The following is a 22,024-nucleotide window of genomic DNA, read 5'->3' on the forward strand; positions in this document are numbered from 1 at the left end:
ATTGCTAAATAGTGGCTAATAAGAAGATTTGAAGTAAATTGCTCTAAGCATAGAACATACCATAATTTAACACTCTTCCATTAAATAATCCTAGAGTGAAGCCACTTTTCCTTTTTAAAACTTTCTTTCCTTTCACCCCCTCTTTTCCAACATCCAAATTACTTTTCCCACACATTTTGATTTTTAAGTGGGTCCTAGAGTTTCACTTTTCTCAATGTCACTTTATAATGTCTTTTTTTACAATTATGTGGCGCCACTTAATAAGAGTTTCTTTAGCCCCGTTGACATTAAATAATTACTTTATTCCTTTGTCTCTTCCACTACCTCGTGCAAACGATAAAAAATGGGGACATTACAAATTGACAACCTGAAACAACGTAGGAAAAACTATCTTCCAAGGGGGTGAAATCCAGAATTAGCAATTTAACCAGATAAATGACGACTTTGCATAAATAAATTCTAAATATTGGGGAGAATCTTGTGATAGTAATCAAAATGATTCTATCTAAGCATCGAGGATGAAAATTTTAAAATAAATTTACCCTCTAGTGGCTTTGTGTGGACAATAGCGCTTGAAAGATATAGGTTTCTTGCAATATTTGGATATATGGGAACACTAAGAAAGAAGAATAAAGTCATTATCGAGTCACTGACAAACATAATTTTATTATCTTTGAAAACTTTTGAATGAGGTAGAGTGCCTTCCTTTTATTGGAAAAAGAGGCCTTTTTGTTAATTTGGGGTAGTATTGAATGTGCTCTAGGGCTCAAATTTTGCAGGGAAGCTTGGGCATATGTATTCCAAAGAATCCATAAAGCGTTTTGGGAAATTGCACCCAGAGACAATTTTATTAAAATAATTAATAGTTTTTTAATGGGACCATAAGTCTAAACATAGGAAATATTAATACCCATTAATATTTTTAATTTCCTAAGTTTAGACTTAGGGTCCCATTAAAAAATATTAACTATTTTAATAAAATTCTCTAGGTGGAATTTCCCAAAACGCTTTCTAGGTTCTTTGGAATACATGTGCCCAAACCTCCCCTCAAACTTTGAGGCCTTAAACACATTTGATGCTACCGCAAATCAACACTCCCTCTTAGCGAGGAATGTGCTCTAACAATATACGTTGCTGCATACTGCTTTGACTCTGAAGCATTGTCCTCCGTGTTGCTGATGTCTGACATGCTGTCCACCAACTACTGCGCTACTGTTGTAACTGTACTGTTGCTGACACTGCCACTATCAACACTGCATCCGTACTACAACTCCCTCTTAGGTGTTGCATTTGTGTTGTTGCTAGCACTGCCACTGCCAACTGCTACTGCACTGCAAACTGTTGCTGCTACTCCATCAACAATGGAAAAACATCCAAAATTATTGAACTAACTCTGTTCAGTATGATGCCACCTGAATGATGGAGCCTGTCTACTGCTAGTCTCTGCACAGACCCTCTGAATATATAGCGTTGTTGCTGATCTCTACTCTGTGCCATGTACACTGTTATCAACTCTACTCTGTGTTACTCAGACTCTGACACTCCTAGCCACTGCAACTGTCTCCCCATCACTCCTCGGCACCATCCGACACTAGTCCATCCTATTACTCCTGATCTGGGCTCCCGTAGCAAGGTATTGATCCGAGAGGTGGACTCCTCAAGGATCCTACCCATCTATAGCTCTTTCGAACTTCAACTCCAAATCAGCACACCTCCCTCTTGGAGGTATCTCCACTGTCATGGTGAACTACTCCTCTTCGATCTTTGCGGGCGCAACCTTTGGATCGTGCTTCTCATCCTTGTCCTTCTTAAGAGGACACTGAGTAGCGTAGTGAACCATCTCACCACACCTGAAACACTTGATCTTCGAGACGTCCTTCTTACATCTCTACTGCTCCTGTTGTTCCTTTGATGCAAGGGCTGCATTGTCCTCCTCCTCCTTGGGCTTCGACCCATTGTTGTTGCTTCCACCAAGTTTAAGCTTGACAAAGTCTCTCCTCGACTCTTGTTTTAGAGCTACTCACATCCAATCCCAATTCGGCAACGCTGCTCTGCCCATGATACTCTGGACAAAGGCTTGCCACTCATTTGAGACAGAATTGAGACCTAGTCTAACTAACTCTGAATCCTTAGGTGTATGCCCCACAGCAGACAATTCATCACGGGTCTCCTTAAGCTTCGTGAGGAATGGATCCATACGCTCTCCCTTCTGCATCTGAGCAGATCTCAACGTCTACTCCAAGTACATCTTTTGCTGCTTGTGTAATATCCCTTTTCAGAGATATCCCTCAAACACAAGGAAACTCCAACCAGAGATGGACTGGGAGGGCGTTTACCAGATATGTCGTCTCTGAAAAGAGGACGAGCTTTGGAGGCTACCTGGCCCTTTCCAGAGTCCAGACTATGTCTAAGAGTATAGGAGAAAAACACACAAGTGGTATAGTAGCCGGGAAGCTCAAAGAGATAAAAATAACAGTAATGCAACATACAATGATGTATACATGGAATATAAGCAGATACTCAAGAAATGTAGAGAGAAATGCTAAGCCATTTTATTATACTGAGTAATGGAAAGAGTACAAGAGGTGATCAGAAAGATAGCACCTCGACTTGCACAAGGCATGTGAAGAAATACACTCAGAATGGTAATGAAATAGCCTCTCTCTGAACTGCATTCAAGCTGTCGGAGAACTGTTGTGCTGCTATTACTGTTGGAATCAAGTGAGGATTTGGGGCTGTTCCCCTCCTTAGAAAATGCTGAAACTCTGGAATCGACCTCTGTTCAATAAACCCAGAAAAGCCCAGAAAGCTTTTCTAAAATAGCTGACTCTCGAAAAGAACCCCCTTGAGGATCTACACTATCCCTCAAGACTCTGCGTTGCCATTGAAGAGAACCCTCCAAAACTCTACCCGAGACTCTGCCAAAATCCTCCAATACGCAAGGGCTGATCCCTTGCTCAATCTCCAAGCTCAAATCCTTTACATAAACCCAATCCGGAGCTCCTACCAAAAGAGACTGCATCCTCCTCTCTCAAGACTGCGCAATCATCAAAATGCTCAGTGCCTCAAACCCAAAGATCGATCCTCCTGCAAAAGACTGATGAAACTACCTTGCCCGAGCAGGGACTCGAAGTCCCCTGCGGCTAAGGGTGAGATCTCCGAACGAAGACACTCGATGCACTAAACAGTGCTGCAGACAAGCTAAATAGCCAGCGTGCTCTAAGTCGAAGTGATTAGCTCAAATGCAACATAATCTCATCCGAAATGAAGAGGCTCCTCTCTCCTTTATATCGTTGGCCTCTCTTAAAACCCTAAGGCCCACTCCCTCCAACGTAGCTTCTCTCTTGCCACATGCTCCTCTCCATCTGTGCAGTCCCTCCAAGTGTCTACGTGGGCCCCCTTCTCTACGTGGTCCTTTGGCTCCCTTGGCTCCCCCTTTAAGTTACAACGTTGTGCTACTAGGGAGTGACTTCATTCAAAAAGTGAGTTATGTCCCACTTTCCTCACCTTTTTATTTATAAATAACTATAGAAGGCAAAATTGAGCAAAATCAAATACTCCAATTAGCCATGGCTAATTAGGAATATTACAATCTCCCCCGGCAAAATGTTGCTTGTCCTCAAGCAACCAAAGTGATGGATGCTACAAAATTTTCTCACTCTCCCAAGTGGCATCCTCATCTGGTAAATTCTTCCACTTCACCAAGAATTCTCGGACCGTCCTACCCCGCAGCTGCCTCTCCCTGGTATCAATAATAGCCTCTAGCTGCAACACCAAATGCCCCTCATCATCCGTGGGTGGTAGCTCATCTTTCACTGTCACCTGCTGCCCCAATGCCTTCTTCAGGCTTGATACATGAAAAACATTATGAATCTTGCTGCCTTGGGGCAGCTCCAACTCATATGCAACCTGTCCAATCCTGTGTATCACCCTGTATGGCCCATAAAAGTGGGGCTTGAGCTTCTCAACCCCCTTCTGCTTCAGTGACGACTGTCGATATGGCTGTAATCGTAGGTAGACCAATTCCCCTACCTCGAACTGTCTCTCCACCCGACCCCTGTCAGCATACAGCTTCTGCTGGTTCTGCGCTGTAGCCATATTATCCTTGAGAGCTCGGAGAATATGCTGACTCTCTTGGATCCAAATCTTGGCTCTCGGAGCCTTGCTAGCATCAAACATCACGTCAGCAAAAGATAAAGGATGATATCGATACAAAGCATAGAATGGTGACATACCAATGGACATGTGATGTGTAGTGTTGTAGCAGTACTCCCCCAGATGTAGCCACTTCAGCCATGCTCGCTGCTGCCCATTGACATAGTTATGCAAGTAGCCCTCCAACCACTTGTTAACTATCTCTGTCTGTCTGTTCGTCTGTGGGTGATAACTGGTACTCGGTGTCAACTCCGTCCCCACCAACCGGAAAAGCTCCTGCCAGAACCCGCCCATGAAACGGTTGTCCCTGTCACTGGTGATGGTCTTAGGAAGACCATGTAACCTGAAGACCTATCTGAAGAACAACTCGGCTACTTGCGTTGTTGTGTAGTGTGCGGATATGGCGAAAAAATGTGCGTACTTTGTCAGTCGATCAACGACGACAAAGATACAATCCTTGCCCTGTACCATGGGCAACCCTGTGATGAAGTCCATCGAAATAGACTGCCATTTCCCCTCCGGAATGGGAACTGGCTGCAATAATCGTGCGGGATGGCTCATCTCCCCCTTGTTCTTCTGGCAAATATCGCACTCCCGGATATGCTGGAGTACGTCCTCCTTGAGGCCCTTGCATGAGAACCTCTCTCTAATGGCCTTGTAGGTTTTGGTAAACCCTTGATGGTCGGCCAATGGTGAATCATGTGATGCCTGAAGTATCTTCTTCTTGACCTGAGATCCCTCAGTCAAGAAGATCCAGTCCCTGTAGTAGATGATCCCATTGACCACCCTGTACCTGTCATCCGCCACTTGCCCATCCAGAACCTCACATGTAAATCTGTCCTTGGAGTACTCTACTAAGAATCGAACCCTCCAGTTTGTGTCCAAGCTCATAAGAGACAACGTGGCTGGTCTACGTGAAAGGGCATCTGCTACCACATTGTTCTTGCCCTTGACATACTCAATGTCAAAATCATACACTTGGATCTTACTGATCCACTTCTGCTGCCTCTCTTGTAGTTGTTTCTGCTCCAAAAAGAACCTGAGGCTGTTGTGATCAGTCCTCACCCTGAACCTGTTACCCACTAGATACTGCCGAAACTTGGCCAATGCATGCATAATGGCCAACATTTCCTTGTCGTATATAGAATACAACCTCTCGTGCGGAAGGAGCTTCCGGCTCTCAAAGGCTATAGGGTGACCTCCCTGCATCAACACTGCACCGATCCCCTCTCTCGACGCATCACACTCCAAAACCAATGGGCAGCTGCTCATAACCTCCTTGAGCCTGTCAAAGGCTCGCTGTGCTGTATCCGACCAACTGAATGCCCCCTTCCTCGTCGGATTTGTCAGGGGTGCAGCGAGCTGTGAGAAACTCTTGACGAACTTCCGGTAATAAGTACAAATGCCAATGAATCCCCGAAGTTCTATCACGTTCCTCGGCTCCGGCCAATCTCTGATGGCCCTGATCTTCTCCTCGTGGACTCTCACTCCATCCACCCCTATGATGTGTCCCAAGTACAACATCTCCATCAATCCAAACTCGCACTTGGAGAGCTTGGCATAGAACTGTTGCTCCTCCAAGATACGCAACACTGTCACAATGTGCTGGAGATGCTCCTCCCAAGTTCTGCTGTAAATGAGGATATCATCAAAGAACACCAACACAAACTTCCTTAAGTGACTGCGGAAGATGTGATTCATGCAGGACTGGAATGTAGCTAGGGCGTTGGTTAGACCAAAGGGCATCACCGAAAACTCAAAGTGCCCATAGTATCACCTGAAGGCGGTTTTGGGAATGTCCTGTTCCCTCACGCGAATCTGATGGTACCTAGATCTCAAATCAATCTTTGAGAAGAACTATGCTCCTCTCAACTCATCCATCAACTCATCAATCCTAGGTATGGGGTAACTATTCTTCAGTGTCTTCTTGTTCAGGGCCCTGTAGTCAATGCACATCCTCAATGTGCCGTCCTTCTTCTTCACCAACTCCATAGAAGAAGCAAAAGGACTCGTGCTCGGCCGAATGTGCCCAAGAGCTAGCAACTCCTGAATGGCCTACTCAATCTCATCCCGATAGGCTTTGGGATGCCTATAGGGGGTAGTAATCACTACCTGTATGCCCTGCTCAAGCTCAATGGTGTGCTCAAACCCCCGGTCTGGTGGCTGTCTCGGCGGAATCTCCCCAAACACTGTGGCATACTAGTCAAGGATGGACTGTATCTCTGGGTGCACCGTCTGCCCTGTAGTCCCTGCCTCTGATGCACGTAGCTCCACTGCCCACTCTACGTCTCCCTTCCGGAAGACTACCTCCATCCGATGAGCTGAAACAGTCTCAGGCGGATATGTGTGTTGTCCCTATATCTTCTCATGCCTCCCTGTCTTCTCATCATCCCACTCCATCTCTAGGGCCTTCCAATCTGTCGTGACCTTCACTAGAGTGATAAGCCACTGAACACCCAGTATCATGTTGGTGTCCGGAATATTGACCACGAAAAAGTAGTCAGTCAGTGTGTAGGTGCCCATCGTCATTGAAAACTCTGGGACATAACGAGCACACACCATGGTCTGATCTCTTGGGACCAAAACTGAAAATCCATTGAAGCTCTCTGTCTGTATACCTCTCCGCTCAACCATCTGTGCATCAATGAAGTTGTGGGTTGCCCCGTTGTCAACCAAAACTGATACTCGCTGGCCACGTACTGTCCCCCGTACACGCAGCATCAAATGCTTGGGAACTCCTTGCAATGCTGCAAGGGCCCCTCCGATAGGTGAAAAAGCTGCACCACCTACTGTTGGTGGTGGAGGTGGCAAAGGATCCTGCGTGGCATGACTATCTCCTGCCTCCACATCATCCTCCTCATCCTCTTCCCCATTGCTATCGGAGAAGACCTCAATAAAATGTGCTTTTCCAGCAGCACATCTATGTCCTGGTGCCCACGGCTCCTGACAGGTAAAGCACAACCGCTTCTTCTTCAGCTCCCTCCTAGCATCATCATCAATCTGTGCTCATCCTGGATTCCCCTTTGGAGGTGGAATCCTCACATCCTTCCCCTTAAGCTGGATAGCCTGTCTCTGGGGGTAAGGTGTCTGGGTCCTGGGTAAGGCATCTTGTAAGTCCCGGGTCCTACTAATAGCATCCTGGAGTGTGGCTGGTCTAGTGGATCTGACTAGACCCCGAAGTGGCTCTGCTAACCCCTCAACAGACATGTAGATCCTCCTTGCCGCAGATGGATTTGGAACCATCACTGAAACCCTCAAGAAGTCTGCAATGTAGGTCTCTGGGCTCCCGGTCTATTTGAGCCTTGTCAGCTCAACAAAATGTTGTTCCAGATCCCTCTGGTGAAACTTCTCTATCAATCTCCTGGTGAACTCGGCATATGTCATCACTATGGAGTGTTCGAGTGTAACCATCCCATGGAACCACCAGTCCTGGGCCTCACCATCCAAATGTAATGTTGCCAACTTGATGGCCTTTGTCTCCGACATCTGGTTAAACTGGAAATAGATGTCCAGCTTCTCCAACCAAGACTTTGTTGAACTGTTTGATGAACCATTAAACGTAGGAAAGTGGAATCTACTAGCTGTGCGGTGGGTGTCTCCATCATGATAATGCCGGTATCCTGTGATGGTCGCGAGGTCTACTATCCCGCTGGAGCTGAACAAAGTCTCTGAATGAGAGAGCATCCCTGAACTCCTGCCCATAGGCCTGGTACTCTGCAAAATAATCGCCCATATGACCGGGCTCTGCCTCCTGCTGGGCTCCAGCCCCCGTGTCTGTTCCTAGGAAAGTGGGCATGGTAGAGCGTGTAGGGGCATGTGAGGCCATCTGCTGAGTAGTATCACGCTGAGTGGTACCCTGCTCTGGCAAATGGTGGGATGTACCCGATCCCTCACCAACCTAGAAAACCCGCGGGTTCTCACGTTGTCTAGCCTCCACCGCCATGAATCTATGCCCCATCACCTTGATCTGCCTCAACAAATCCTGCATTGATTTGAGGAGCATGTCCGCAAATCTCTTCCCGTCCTCATTTGCCATCGAATCCTCCTGCTCTGCGTCCACCACAGGCTCCTCCTGTTCTGTGTTCACCACAGGCTCCTCTTGTTCTGTGTCCACCACCCGAACACAGTCTCCCTCTCCATAGGTGTTCTCCAACCTACGCTCAATATCTCTGTATTTCCTACCTCTGTAACAGATGTAGGGCTTCTCCCTCGGTGTCATAGACTGCTAGCTCCACAGGCTGAGCCAGATCTATGCTCTGATACCATTGTAATATCCCTTTTCAGGGATATCCCTCAAACACAAGCAAACTCCAACCAGAGATGGACTGGGAGGGCATTTACCAGATATGTCGTCTCTGAAAAGAGGACGAGATCTGGAGGCTACCTGGCCCTTTCCAGACTCTGTCTAAGAGTATAGGAGAAAAACACACAAGTGGTATAGTAGCGAGGAAGCTCAAAGAGATAAAAATAACAGTAGTGCAACATACAATGATGTATACATGGAATATAAGCAGATACTCAAGAAATGTAGAGAGAAATGCCAAACCATTTTATTATACATAGTAATGGAAAGAGTACAAGAGGTGATCAGAAAGATAGCACCTCGACTTGCACAAGGCAAGTGAAGAAATACACTCAGAATGGTAATGAAATAGCCTCTCTTTGAACTACGTCCAAGCTGCTGGAGAACTGCTGTGCTGCTTCCACTGTTGAAATCAAGTGAGGATTTGGGGTTGTTCCCTTCCTCAGAAAATGTTGAAACTCTGGAATCAGCCTCTACTCAATAAACCCAGAAAAGCCCAGAAAGCTTTTCTAAAATCGCTGACCCCCGAAAAGCACCCCCTTGAGGATCTACGCTATCCCTCAAGACTCTGCGCTGCCACTGAAGAGAACCCTCCAAAACTCTACCCGAGACTCTACCAAAATCCTCCAATACGCAAGGGTTGATCCCTTGCTCAATCCCCAAGCTCAAATCCTCCACATAAACCCAATCCGGAGCTCCTACCAAAAGAGACTGCGTCCTCCTCTCTCAAGACTGTGCAGTCATCAAAATGCTCAGTTCCTCCTCAACTCCAAAGATCAATCCTCCTACAAAAGACTGATGAAGCTACCTTGCCCGAGCAGGCACTCGAAGTCCCCCGGGGCTAAGGGTGAAATCTCCGAACGGAGACACTCGATGCACTAAACAGTGTTGCAGACAGGCTAAACAGCCAACGTGCTCTAAGTCGAATTGACTAGTTCAAATGCAACATAATCCCATCCAAAATGAGGAGGCTCCTCTCTCCTTTATAGCATTGGCCTCTCTCAAAACCCTAAGGTCCACCTCCTCCAACGTAGCCTCTCTCTTGCCACGTGGTCCTCTCCATCTGCGTAGTCCCTCCAAGTGTCTACGTGAGCCCCCTTCTCTATGTGGTCCTTTGGCCCCCTTGGCTCCCCCTTTAAGTTACAACGTTGTGCTACTAGGGAGTGACTTCATTCAAAAAGTGAGTTATGTCTCCCTTTCCTCACCTTTTTATTTATAAATAACTATAGAAGGAAAAATTGAGCAAAATCGGATATTCCAATTAGCCTTGGCTAATTAGGAATATTACAGCCTGGAAGAACCTTGATATAGCGTTGCCAAGGCATCCCACATCTCCTTAACAGTTGCTCTGCTAGCGATATGACACACTACGTGAACCTTTACTCCATCAAGTATCATCCTCTTGGCCTTCACCATCTCTGATCTGTACTTCTTCAATGGATCTACATCTGTAGGGACAACCACCATGTTGTCGACGTATGTGTTGAGGGCATGCTCATCTAGAAGGAATGACATTCTAGCCTTCCAGATGACGTAGTTGGATGCTCCATGCAACCTGTCCTGATCCCTCAAGCCACTGGTTGCCATTTCTTCAAAAGATAGAAATTCGAATGACCTCCTCTCTCCTCTGTGTTGTTGTTGGGCTATCTTATGCACTCCCTATTGGAGCTAGTGAAACTGTTGCCCCTTGCTACTGCTCAGCTCTAGAGAATTCAAATTTCTTGGCTAGGAATTCTCTGAGGAAGAAATTCACTTAGTCACGCTTCTCCTCTTTTTTCTAACAATTTTATGCCTAACAAACTGCCTGTAGAAAAATCTGCATCCCACCATCTCTCCTCACATTGAGGCTTTAGTGTTGCTTCCTCTGCCTCGGCAGAAATTTGATCTGGAAGCCCTTCTCTCCGTCGACTCTCTCGGAGAGAGACTGCCTCGATATTTCAGCCCTCCGGCTAAGAACTGCGCAAACCCTCTAGGGTTTTGAATTGCTACCTCCTGTAGCTTTTCGATTTCACGCTTCTGCTCAGTGCTGGATCTACTGGCATTTCTCTTCTTGTTCCACTTGCATCTCGGATACCATGTGAAAATCCTCGACCAGAATTCCTATTGCTGCGACTGACAATGTTTCTTCTATTTGTTCAATTAATCAACCAAATTATTTGCGGTTTCCTACGGCAAATATCGAAACATATACACAACAACCTTCACTTAATTAAATATTATATGGAAACAAGAGACTGAGCAAGAAAGAAAATACAACACAAATGACACCATTATTTTTGGACATATGTCCCCAGAGAAACCCAATGCAGGAATACCAGTGCAACAGTTCTGAGGGTTTATTATTATTAAGCAGTAGCAAATTTTGAATATAGCTCTGAATACCTCTCGGGTTATTCAGTTACAGAGAGAGAAATACTGGCAGAAAGATTTGTGAGATTACTTCACACAATCACTGAGAAAAATCCCCACTGATCCGGACACTGGATGAGGTGCCTCCGGTAGGCCCTACGTTGCCTCTGCATAGTCCTCATGCAGTCCTTGCGTCAACCCCTGTAGACACTGTCACCCAGCCAGATGATCAATTTGCTGCCCAGAGTCACTGCTCTCAGCCTCCTGGTCGCACACCCCGACTCCCGGCTTCTGAAACTGACTTTGCCCAGCAAAATCTTGGACTCTTTCCCTCCATCTGTATGGCCCTTCATGGCCCTGGCAGAAACACTGATATACTTGACATATTTTGTAGCAACAACTCCAAATCCTTGTAGTCAATCCCATCAAATAAAAGGCTACAATTCCCCTGTAACTCTCCTCTGCAATTCTGAGTAATCTGCACTTCTTAATTGGTCACAAGTTGTACCTTATCATTGAGTCAGCACAGAAAAGATGACACCAAACAACCTTATACTATGCTATCCTAATCAACGCACTAGAATGGGAAGTAGATCATACTCCCATTAACAAAATCGCATAAGAACCTGATCCAGAGCATGGAGAATACATCACCTGCTTGATTTATGCAAACACAGGCCTTTATGCCCAGATTTATGTGTTGAATTACTGGACTGTAGATCATACACACTCACATATTGACAAATTTTATGCAATGTTATTGTAGTACATGAAGGTTGTAAGCTCTCTCTAAACTGTCAGTATTCTGATCCTGCTACATTCCCTTCAACTTGTCACTTCTCACTTATCTCAGGCTTGCACTAGGTTTCAGTCCACAAGAGATGAAGATAGCAATTGCACAGGCCGCGATTTATACACATGTCAAACTTTTCACAGGAGACTTGGTCCATATACAACAAATAAGGTCACACCCATAGAGTTACTTGACCACAGTTCGTAGGGCTCACAAGGTTACATCAGGATAGGTCTTCAAACCTCGGAGATCGAAAAACTCAACATTCTAGACATATCTTGTGTTGCTACTAGTGTGCAAATGAGTTCCTTGGATCAGATATTAACCAGAACAGCCCTTTTTTCCTTAGCGTACTGCTACAGTCCTTCACAACAGCCTTAACCGGACCTTCGTTTAACCCTTGTTGCTGAAATATCTCTTCAACCACAAAACTAGGGCTCGGTCTAGCCGTTATTCTCTCTTCTCAGTCCTGCAGTCCTTCTACAGCAGTTGCGGCCAGGCCTGTGGCCCTGTGGCTGGAGATAAGAGCATAAACTCGACCTGTTCCATAGAAATTCGACCCTCCTTGCTAGATAGATCCTCGGCTTCCTTGAACCGAACTCGGCTCTGATACCCTGTTGATCTTTCTACAGTACAAATCTATTTTCTGATCTTATACTTACTCCTAATGATCTTCAATTAATTTATCTTGTGCCATATATATCATTAAGCAATTATACATAGAAAATCTCAACAGTAATGCAACAAAAACAATAGAAAGAAATAAGATCATAAAGAAACATCCATACACAATAGAGACAACAAATTTTCCTTGGGAAACCCAAACCTGGGAGAAAACCTAACCACTCTTCTTCTAGGAGAAATTCTTCTTCAACAAGGTTTACAATAAAATGCCTAGAAATTTGTGCCAAAAGCCAAGTTCAAACTTTAGCAATTTCATTTGTTTTCTGCTCCCACGAGTGTCTTCTATATAATAGAGATGACGAATGAGTGAGACAAATGAATTGTCACATTATGTGTATATATACAAGTTGAATGGGTGCATTTACCCCAAAGGACACACCCTTTCATGGTGGGGCTGACTTGTTCCTTTTTAGCCCACATGAAACCCAAAAATAAAATTTATTTTATTTTAATTTCCATAAATTTTCTAGGCCGACTTAGGAGGCCTTTTGGCATGCGGAAATACGTCCCGGTGCTACACAAAAATCAACAGTTCTCTCATTCTGGCCTGCACATTCCAACAATTTTAAACATGTTAAAGGTGATATAGTGTTAAAAACAGTCCTATAAAAATAGCTGATTTAGTACACTAAATCTATAAAAATTGATGACACCATTCTAACAAATAATTAAGACATGCAAAATGAAAGTAGTCATTCATAGATGTAAATAAATAACAATAATATTTTTCATTGCCAGAATCAGAAGGAACAAATTCTGTAGTGCACAACTTGTGCTGCAGATAGGAAAATTTAGAGAATGTTAATGTAGTCCAAGGTAGTACTGTCTAAGTTAATACTGACGTCCAATATTAGATTATACATGTATTTCACTGACCTCATCTCATCATAAGCTACTTATGAAACACTTAGATGGCAACATCCTATTGTTATGTTTCTAGAAGCAATTAAGCTTATCAGTCAAACTTTCTAGAACCGAATACCTACATTTAGATTCTGTAGGGGCAAAGCTTAATTGCTTGCATTTGTCTTGGACAAAAATGAAAAGCATGCAATGTGTGGCCTATGGCCTTGAAGTGGTGAAACTTTAATATGGATGTTTTTTTCCTTTTTTGGTTAGAGATATAATATGATCACTCTGTACTTGGTGATTACCTAATTTCAAAGAGTACCATTCTAGCAAATAAGCAAGGCATGCAAAATTAAACTAGTCATCCAAAGATGTAAATATATAATAATAAGATCTTTCATTGCTAGACTCTAAAGGAACAAATTCTTTGGTGCACAACTTGTAACTTGTGCAGCAGATAGGAAAATTTTGAGAACATTAACTTAGTCCAAGGTAGTAATGTCTAAATTAATACTGATATCCAATATTAGAGTATAGATATATTGCACAAACATCATCCCTTCAAAGCTACTTATGAAACACTTAAATGACTAACTTCCTAATGGTATGTTGTTAGAAGCAATTATGATTAGCAATTGAACTTTCTAGAACCAAATAGCTGTATTTAGACTTTGTAGGGGCAAAGTTTAATTACTTAAATTTGTATCGGTAAAAAATGAAAACTATGCGTGGCATTTGGCCTTGAAGTGGTGAGACATTAATATGGATTTTTTTGTTTTTGTTTTTGTAGATACAATATGATCACTCTGTACTTGTTGATTACCTAATTTCGAAGAGTACAGGAATATTGTGCTTGCGCTATCTTTTGAGGTATGCTACATTGGGCTTTGATGTGGGATAATTAATATATTCTACCCTATGTATGGCATGACCATTAAGGACCTTATTCTAAATGTGATACATTTCATTATCTTTTACTAGTTGCTGAGGTTCGTTCTTGGTATTCTTGTTCTTTTTTATAATATTATTCTGCCCTCCTTTTTTCTTCATTTGTTATGGTGGTAGGTAGTGTAGATTTGATGTTATGTTAAATGTTTTTTTTAGGCATTACCATGCAAACAATACTTAGGGTAATCATAATCTATTTTCTTTTGAATGGTTGTTATCCTAAACCAATATTTAAATCTGTGGTCTTTTGTTTTAAGGTGGAGGGAGGAATATTGAGAATTCTATTGGAGATATTATAGTAATAATCAGTTCATATATTTTTATAGTTGTTGGCCCTTATATCATTGCTATGGGAATTACTAGGTAACCATTGTTGTGTAATACCCATATGAGTTATTAGCTATGTTTTAGTTTTGTTATGAAATAGATATACTAATAATGCTTTTGGATTTCATATCTATGGTGTTGATGCCAAGTCACCAATGTTTTCTTAAATAGTAGGCCAATAAAGCCTTTTGCAGCACATTATGAGAAAAAATGCTATTTTGTTATGCATATGCGATTCTATTCCAAAGATTGTCTTAATTTTGATTTGGTTTGAGTAAGAGGGATTGTTGTGATATTTTGTTTGTTAGTCCCGTTTAAGGTTTTTTGCCTCATTTATTAAAGAGACTGGTATATTCAATGCTAGATATTGCATGGGATTATCAGAACTTTTTATTTGATCACCTCTTTCTTTCAACCTATCTTTGCTATTTGTGTTGGGTATTACCATTTAAAGTTTCTCTTATGTGAGAAATCCATGAAATATGAGTACAACCTGAGGGGATCTAAGGTTACTCACTATCACCCAATGTTGCATTAATCGTTATCGGGATAATATCGGCGCGAGGAAAAAATCAGAGAAAATTGTAATTATTTGGAAATAATCGGGAAAAAATCGTTTGGTACAAAAATATTCATTTTTTTTCATTTTTTTTCAATTTTTTTAATATCTAAACCATCTACAACATAAAATAAATACATTGACACATAAATATGATAAAAGAACTAATATATAAGATGTTTAATATTATTTCTAGTGCTAAAATCACACATAACATTGAATCATGTCCTGAATAGTAAGTCCTGACTCCTGAGTCCCAACTCAACCTCAAAATATCAACAAAAAATATAATAATTTATCTCATCATGTCATAATGTCATATACAATAAAATGAAGAAAATAACTAAAGTCTAATCCTATTGATTTCCTCTGCCCCTCTTGCGAGAAAATGCCACAGCGTTCCCTTTCCCTCTAGATGTAGATGATGGTGCTGGTGGAGTTGGCAGTGGAGTCTACTATGCTCTAGAAGCTGAAGAACTAGAAGTAGGAGCTATAGGAGGTAGACCACGTCCTTTACTGGTGGCAGGGGTAGCCTGGACAGGTGGTGTCACCTGGAAACATTACAATCTCCCAATCTTGAAATCCTGAAAAACTGATAAGTCTGTTGGATTTTGAATGAAATCTAAAATTCTACTTTCTCCATATGAAATCCAATGATGCCGAAACCACTCTCAAACATCCTGAGTCATTTCATGGTAATGTTAAAAATTTAAGTAAAAGGATGAAAATGAATAGACTTGATCATTAAGCTGCCCCACTCAAAAATTATTTGTTTCTTTCAAAAAAATTTGCATTTCGAACATTTAGCATCTTATAAAACCTTGCCGCCCCGATTGCCCGCGATAAAAACAGAAAAAATCGTGATTTTTTCCAAAAAATTGGGTATAAAAAAAACTGGTGATAATTTCGGATATTACTCGCAATAATATCGGCAGTGGGAAATTATCGCAATAAAACGATAATATCACGATATTATCGCGTTTTTAACAACACTACTATCACCACACTAGTTTTTCCTATCACTCTGGGCTGACTCACCTCCCACACAAGGAACGTATCCCTAGAAGGTGTATAAGAAACCATGCATATAGAATGGATGGTGGATTGAGACCTAGTGCCTATTCAGCTTATGTAGATGGAGTCCAAAGGATACTAGAGGGTTTGTAATATCCCCAATTTTGTGAGCATGGGAATTGTTACCACTCAAACTAGCAGGGGTCCTAGGGGGGATCCTATAGAGCAACCACTAGGCCAAGGTCGACAATGGAGCGATAGCCCACTATCACCTCGGCTAAGGCTCCCTACTCTTTACGGGCTTTCACTAATGGGATAAGATCCAGTATCTGAGGAATCACGATGATGAATATATCAATGGAGGGAATAAAGGTGATTCCCAAGGCCTATTCACAAGAGAGACTCAATTGTATGGATTTCTTGCTTGGGAAGCAAGGTGGTAGGCTCTCTAGGAAGGGCTAAAAGGATTCCGGAGGCTAGGGCTTGGGAATGCATCTTGAAGAGATGTTCTCTAAGCCTAGAAATCCTTATGGAGACTCGGTCTTTATGTGATCTGTGCGGAATTGGAGTTATAAAGTTGCGAGACCACATAGGACCATGTGGGCCCAAAATTAGGTCAAGTGGAATTTTAGGGTGAAGCAGGCATTTGTAAAGGCATTTTAATTTGCCTTGGCAACTCGATTTTGGCATTATATACAAGATCATGAAAAATGGTTAAAGAAAGTATCTGTAATGTTCCAAACTAGGAAAAATAGTGCTATGCAAAGCGGACAATAAAAATAACACCATAAAATTAGATCAGATCATCAGACCACAAAATTGGGAACCAAACTGCATTTTCTACTCATTTTATGAAATGGGAAGAGGTGTACAAGAAGGTGTTGGAATGTGTGCACCTGGTCTTACTCTAGGCAAGCTAGCAAAAGCCCAAAATGAACAATGGAACACCCTCCTCAAATCTGCTGGTAATCCGGGCCAAGAGCTGCGTTGTTACTGCCAAGAAAGGTGTTGCTACCTGAAATGATCTATTGTTAGAGCCTTCCCTGTTCTTCAGAAAATTCTGGGGAATTAATCCCAACTTCTACGCAAGAAACCCAGAATAACCCATAAAGTAATTGGCCAAATGTTGACCTCAGAATTTTGGCCCAAATTCTCCTTTCCTCCTCTAGCTATACTGCCTGAGTTGGGACCCCTGTTTGACCCCTCAAATCTGCCCAGAAAATTCTATTAAATTAGGAGTGTTATCCTTTCCCAAATCCCAAAAAACCCAGAAAGGGTTTCCCTTGGTTCCAACCTTCAAAAATTGACCCTTCACAGCTTGGCCCTCCTTCAATTTCGAATTCTGTTGCTGTCATTGATCCTGTTAACCTCTGCTCTCCCAATTGCAACAATCCTCCTCAAATGGCCCTCCAAATGATCTCCTAGCACCCCAGCTCCAAACTCCCTCAGATGGTGCTGCCCCAAAGAGTCTCACTTCAATGACTACATAGTCATGGAGGAGATGACGCAGTCTTGCATGTGATGAAATGATAGTTGCATGTAGGATGTCCCTCTTGTTTGTAGCTGCCCTCTATACTCCTGAAAATAATGAAAGGATGCTCCCGACTCCCCAACTTCCCGAGTGCCTCACGCTGTGATTACGCAATCCCTGCGCTGTTGTAACTCCCCTTACTGCTAGCACTTGTCTTACAGTTGCTGTAACTCATCTCCTTACTGCTGCTACGAATTGAGATGAAGAACTCCCTCCTAGGGCTAGCACTCAAAGTCCACCGAAGCAAGGGTTGAGATCTCTGCTCGGAGACACTCGTGTGCTAAAAACACAGTAACCCGGCTAAGCAGCTTGAGTAACTAAGATTGAGTTCAATCTGTCAAAAGATAAGATGTTGAAATGAGGAGAGTTTCCTTCCTTATATAGATTTGGTGGAGCACTTTTCCCCCCATTTTCCCTCCATCGTGGGACCCTCACTTAACCATTGATTCCCCCTCCATGCAAATCGAACTATGGAGTGTGTATTCTCTTAGTGTGTGTGGCCCCCACATACAAATTAACCACATCAAAATAATTTCTACTAAGTCTAGCCTCCTAATAAAATCAAATGGGCCCCATCACCTCCAAAATCGGCCCCAAAATGTAGAAATTAATCCTGTTCCAAAACAATTTATGAAGGGACATTACAGTCCTCCCCTTCCAAATGTTGCTTGTCCCTAAGCAACTTCAGTGTTGGATGCTCAAGTATGTGCTCGCCCTCCCAAGTAGCATCCTTATTCGACAAGCTCCTCCAATGCACCAAAAATCGCTTGCCCTCAAGCAATGTCAGGGCAAGCATCCTCTCTAACTATTGCTCCCCACTATCACTGCAAATGTGCCAAGGTCCCAGATGTGCCACTGGATCGTGCATGGCCTCTGCACTATCCTAATATGAAAGAATCCTTCAATACTAGGATCCTAGGCCATCCTGTCCAACACGAAGCTCCCCTCGCTCCACTCACTATCTTGCTCAGTGCAAGTACCAGAAGTCCCCTGCTCCATCAGTGACTCGCTAAATCCCAATGGAAGATCCATATGATCTCCCCCTGTAGTAGCCAACGCATCCCTAAAGGTTATTGAGCTGTGAAGAGCTGTGATGCCCCAGTTCCCTACTATTCCCAAAGTGTGGTGTCACCATGCTGATGCTGCGCTACTTTGACTATATCATACTCCCAATCATGTACAGACAATATCCTCCTCTCCTGGAACTCGATGGTGGGATACTGAAAGAGGCGAGACACATCTTGCGTGGGCATCTCCATGGCGCGAAGGACTACCCATCCAAATCTAACTCCCAACCTGTGCACCAACAAAGAATACTTGCTTCCCCATATGATGAAACCCTCTGTGAACCCCCATGTGTCATCCCAACAGCGAACTATATCACTCTTTGCCACGACTCTGCTCATCACGAGTGATCTATCGATCAACTGAATCAATGCATCCCATAGCCAAACCAACTGCGGCATAGCCTTGACAACCGATGGAATCCCTCTGGCCCTCATCTCTACTCCTTGCATGCACCCATATATAGATGCCATACATCATGAACTAATCTGAGGCATGCTACACTGTCTTGTGCCTGCCACTGTGTAGTACTGATGACCACTGGAACCACGTGTGCCAAATAGCTACCCCCTGAATGCAACCAATAGATGGGTATCTAATATGCATAATTGACTCGGTGTAGTGGATCCATCCTACTCCTGCCAACCATAGCTAATGGTTTGGCTACCCGCCCCCTGGAGAATGTGTCGACACAATGTCGGGAATCTGGATACATATTGGACAACTATCTCAGTCATACACGGTATCCTCTGCTCATGCATGGTCCAGACATGCCCTGTGGAAAGAGTGACACATGTCTCCCCTGTGACTAGCTCCCCAGGCATAGGATCATTGATGGATGATATACCATCCCTGTCGGCGATCACCTCATCCCTTGACCTGTAGCTGTCAACTCATGCACCAACTCGATGCCCCCATTGAGAAGTCTCCCCTCTATCGCACCAAGTGTCATCCAAATATCTTGGGTGAGCTCCCCGTCCCCTGTTGCTCATGCCCAGAGTGTCAAAGGACAACAACCAGATCGCCCGTTCCTATATGTGATGTTGAATAGGATCAGGCATGTGAGTCCCCACGGATATCATCAAGTATCGCTCATATGTGTCCCCATCGATCCTGGGTGAAGTACACCAAAAGGTATGCCCGATATTTCCATCCATGGGTGTCCCTGGAGGCAACACTCCAAGACTTCGTTGTGCAACACCATACACCTTTGCAGACCATTGATCATCCGAGTACTCCTGGACATGCCACTGTACACCGTCACCTACCCCTGTACACTACTGGATACCCTCAACTACAGCTATGCCATCACGTATCATCCTGCTTCCCTCTTGTGTCACTGCATTTGTCACTCCCCGCATGTACTCCATGTGATGTGAGGCACTCCCACTCCACAACGCTGTCCAACACACTACAACACACCACCACGCATCTCCATGCCCACCTATAGACTACTACTTGATGCTAGATTCTCCCACACATCCTTGGATGTGATGTCCTAGAGCTATGTCTCTATGTGTCGGGCCACACCTGATCAGTGTCATCACCTCCACCATCACATCATTATCCCTGCCGATGAATGGATCTTCCCTCCAAATCTCCCTTGAGGGAACCGAGAAGCGACTCTCCCTATGTGTTAGCAGTGTTGCCACCACTCCTCTGCTCCTTTGCGTCCTCTGTGCTCCACACAAAAGTGAAGAATCCCCAGCTCCATACAAGGCACCGGCTGGTGGCCTACCAATTCCACCTCCTTTGACAAACTCCTGCCAGAGTATGCTGATCACCTCGTGATCTTGTGTACAAATGCCATACCAAGACAACCAAAAGAGTCTGTCCATAAACTGGTTGGCCACTGGTGCTGATTGGGAGTTCCCTAGTGAATGTGCGCGCTCAACTGCTAGGTCAACTATACCATCCAAGTTGTAGTCAACTGACATACCTAGGAAATGATAGGTAGTCCCACCGGGAACCCAATGCCAGTTTGCACTGCCATATCCCCAGTGCCTAGAAACTCTTGTTGAGCTACACTCAAGTCCACGACCATCTCTATAGCCCACTCCATAGTGTACCAACTCATAATCTCTCACCATCAACCCCAAGAGAGGGATCGAATGCATGAACTCCCACACATAGAACAACCCCAACATGTGAGTGTTGCACCCTATGCAACTCAGGTCGTCTCATCTCGCTATCTTGGTCAACACATGAAATTTGACTAGGTAGCTCTGTCTTTGTCTGTCCAATAGGAAAACATAACCTAATAGTGCTGCCAACCTCGTCTATGTATGCTCGAAGAGGGTTGCTTTCATGCCCCAACATGCCCTCTAGTTGCACCAGTAGGGAATCTAACCACTCCCCAACGTGAGTCAATTTGGTCGTGGACTTCTTACAAACCGCTCTCATGCCCCCCAACTCCTCGTTCTGCTGCAAAACAGCCTCTTGCACTAACATGACCTTCCTTTTTAATGCTAGAAGGTCAGCCTGAAACTGATGGAACCATCGTGGGCATCTATAACCTTTAAACTCAGTCACGACTCTCAATACCTTAGCAATTGTGGCATCTCGTCCATGGGTGGCACCCCCTCAACAGATGGCTCTATGTGTGTAGGCTCTATCCTCTTCACCAAGGTGTCAACTGGAGCTATCGAAGAGGTCTCTAATATAGGTGACTCCTGCTCCACACCTGATATATCGATGTGCTCCTCACCATCCTATGGACTCTTAGCATCATGCTCAACCTCCTCCTCAAGCTCCTGATATCTAAAACTAGGTCTCCACCAGCAAAAGCACCCCCTAGTCTCACCCTCTAACTATCTTTGTCCTGCTTGCTCTCTTTCAAAGTTTCAAGAGATCTGGTGCCCTGATCTGGTCGACTTTCCCCACATTATGTAGATGGTTGCACCCCCACGGCCTACACACCTCTAATGCCTCTGCTGTAAGTGTGAGGATGGGTTTGGTCTGTCACCCTCCTCAACTGGGCCAACCTCTCATCATCCCAATGAATTCTACCCCAGAATTTTTGCATACTGGGTTTCCCTTGAGCCATGGGTTTGTCTCCGTCACTGTGCACTCATACACAAAGCTTCCATGATCTTCTGGCTAGTTTTCCCATAACTGGGCCAAGGTCATGCTTGATACCACTGTAATGTTCCAAACTAGGAAAAATAGTGCTATAGAAAGCGAACAATAAAAATAACACCATAAAATTAAATTAGACCATCAGACCACAAAATTAGCAACCAAGCTGTGCTCTCTACTCGTTTTATTAAATGGGAAGAGGTGTACAACAAGGTGTTGGAATGTGTGCACTTGGGCTTGCTCTAGGCAAGCTAGCAAAAGCCCAAAATGAATAATGGAGCACCCTCCTCCAATCTGTTGGTAATCCGACCCAAGAGCTGCGTTGTTACTACTGAAAAAGGTGTTGCTGCTTGAAATGATCTGTTGTTA

The 22,024-nt window shown here is 43.9% G+C and overlaps 1 protein-coding gene across 5 annotated transcripts in view; it reads left to right on the plus strand.

Annotated features, from left to right (window-relative positions):
- The window catches only part of LOC149261612 (golgin), a 484,201-nt gene that overhangs the window by 345,952 nt on the left and 116,225 nt on the right, over nt 1–22,024 (plus strand). For all 5 annotated transcript variants that reach the window (XM_089422473.1, XM_089422467.1, XM_089422469.1 and 2 more), the window contains one exon: nt 13,924–14,003. In XM_089422473.1, the coding sequence (XP_089278599.1) occupies nt 13,924–14,003 (80 nt within the window). The remainder of the gene's footprint in view (nt 1–13,923; nt 14,004–22,024) is intronic.

The sequence above is a fragment of the Pinus tabuliformis genome, chromosome 6 (genome assembly GCF_031772625.1).
Source record: "Pinus tabuliformis cultivar Carrire ecotype Pingquan chromosome 6, CPIR1, whole genome shotgun sequence".
NCBI classification, from domain to species: domain Eukaryota; kingdom Viridiplantae; phylum Streptophyta; class Pinopsida; order Pinales; family Pinaceae; genus Pinus; species Pinus tabuliformis.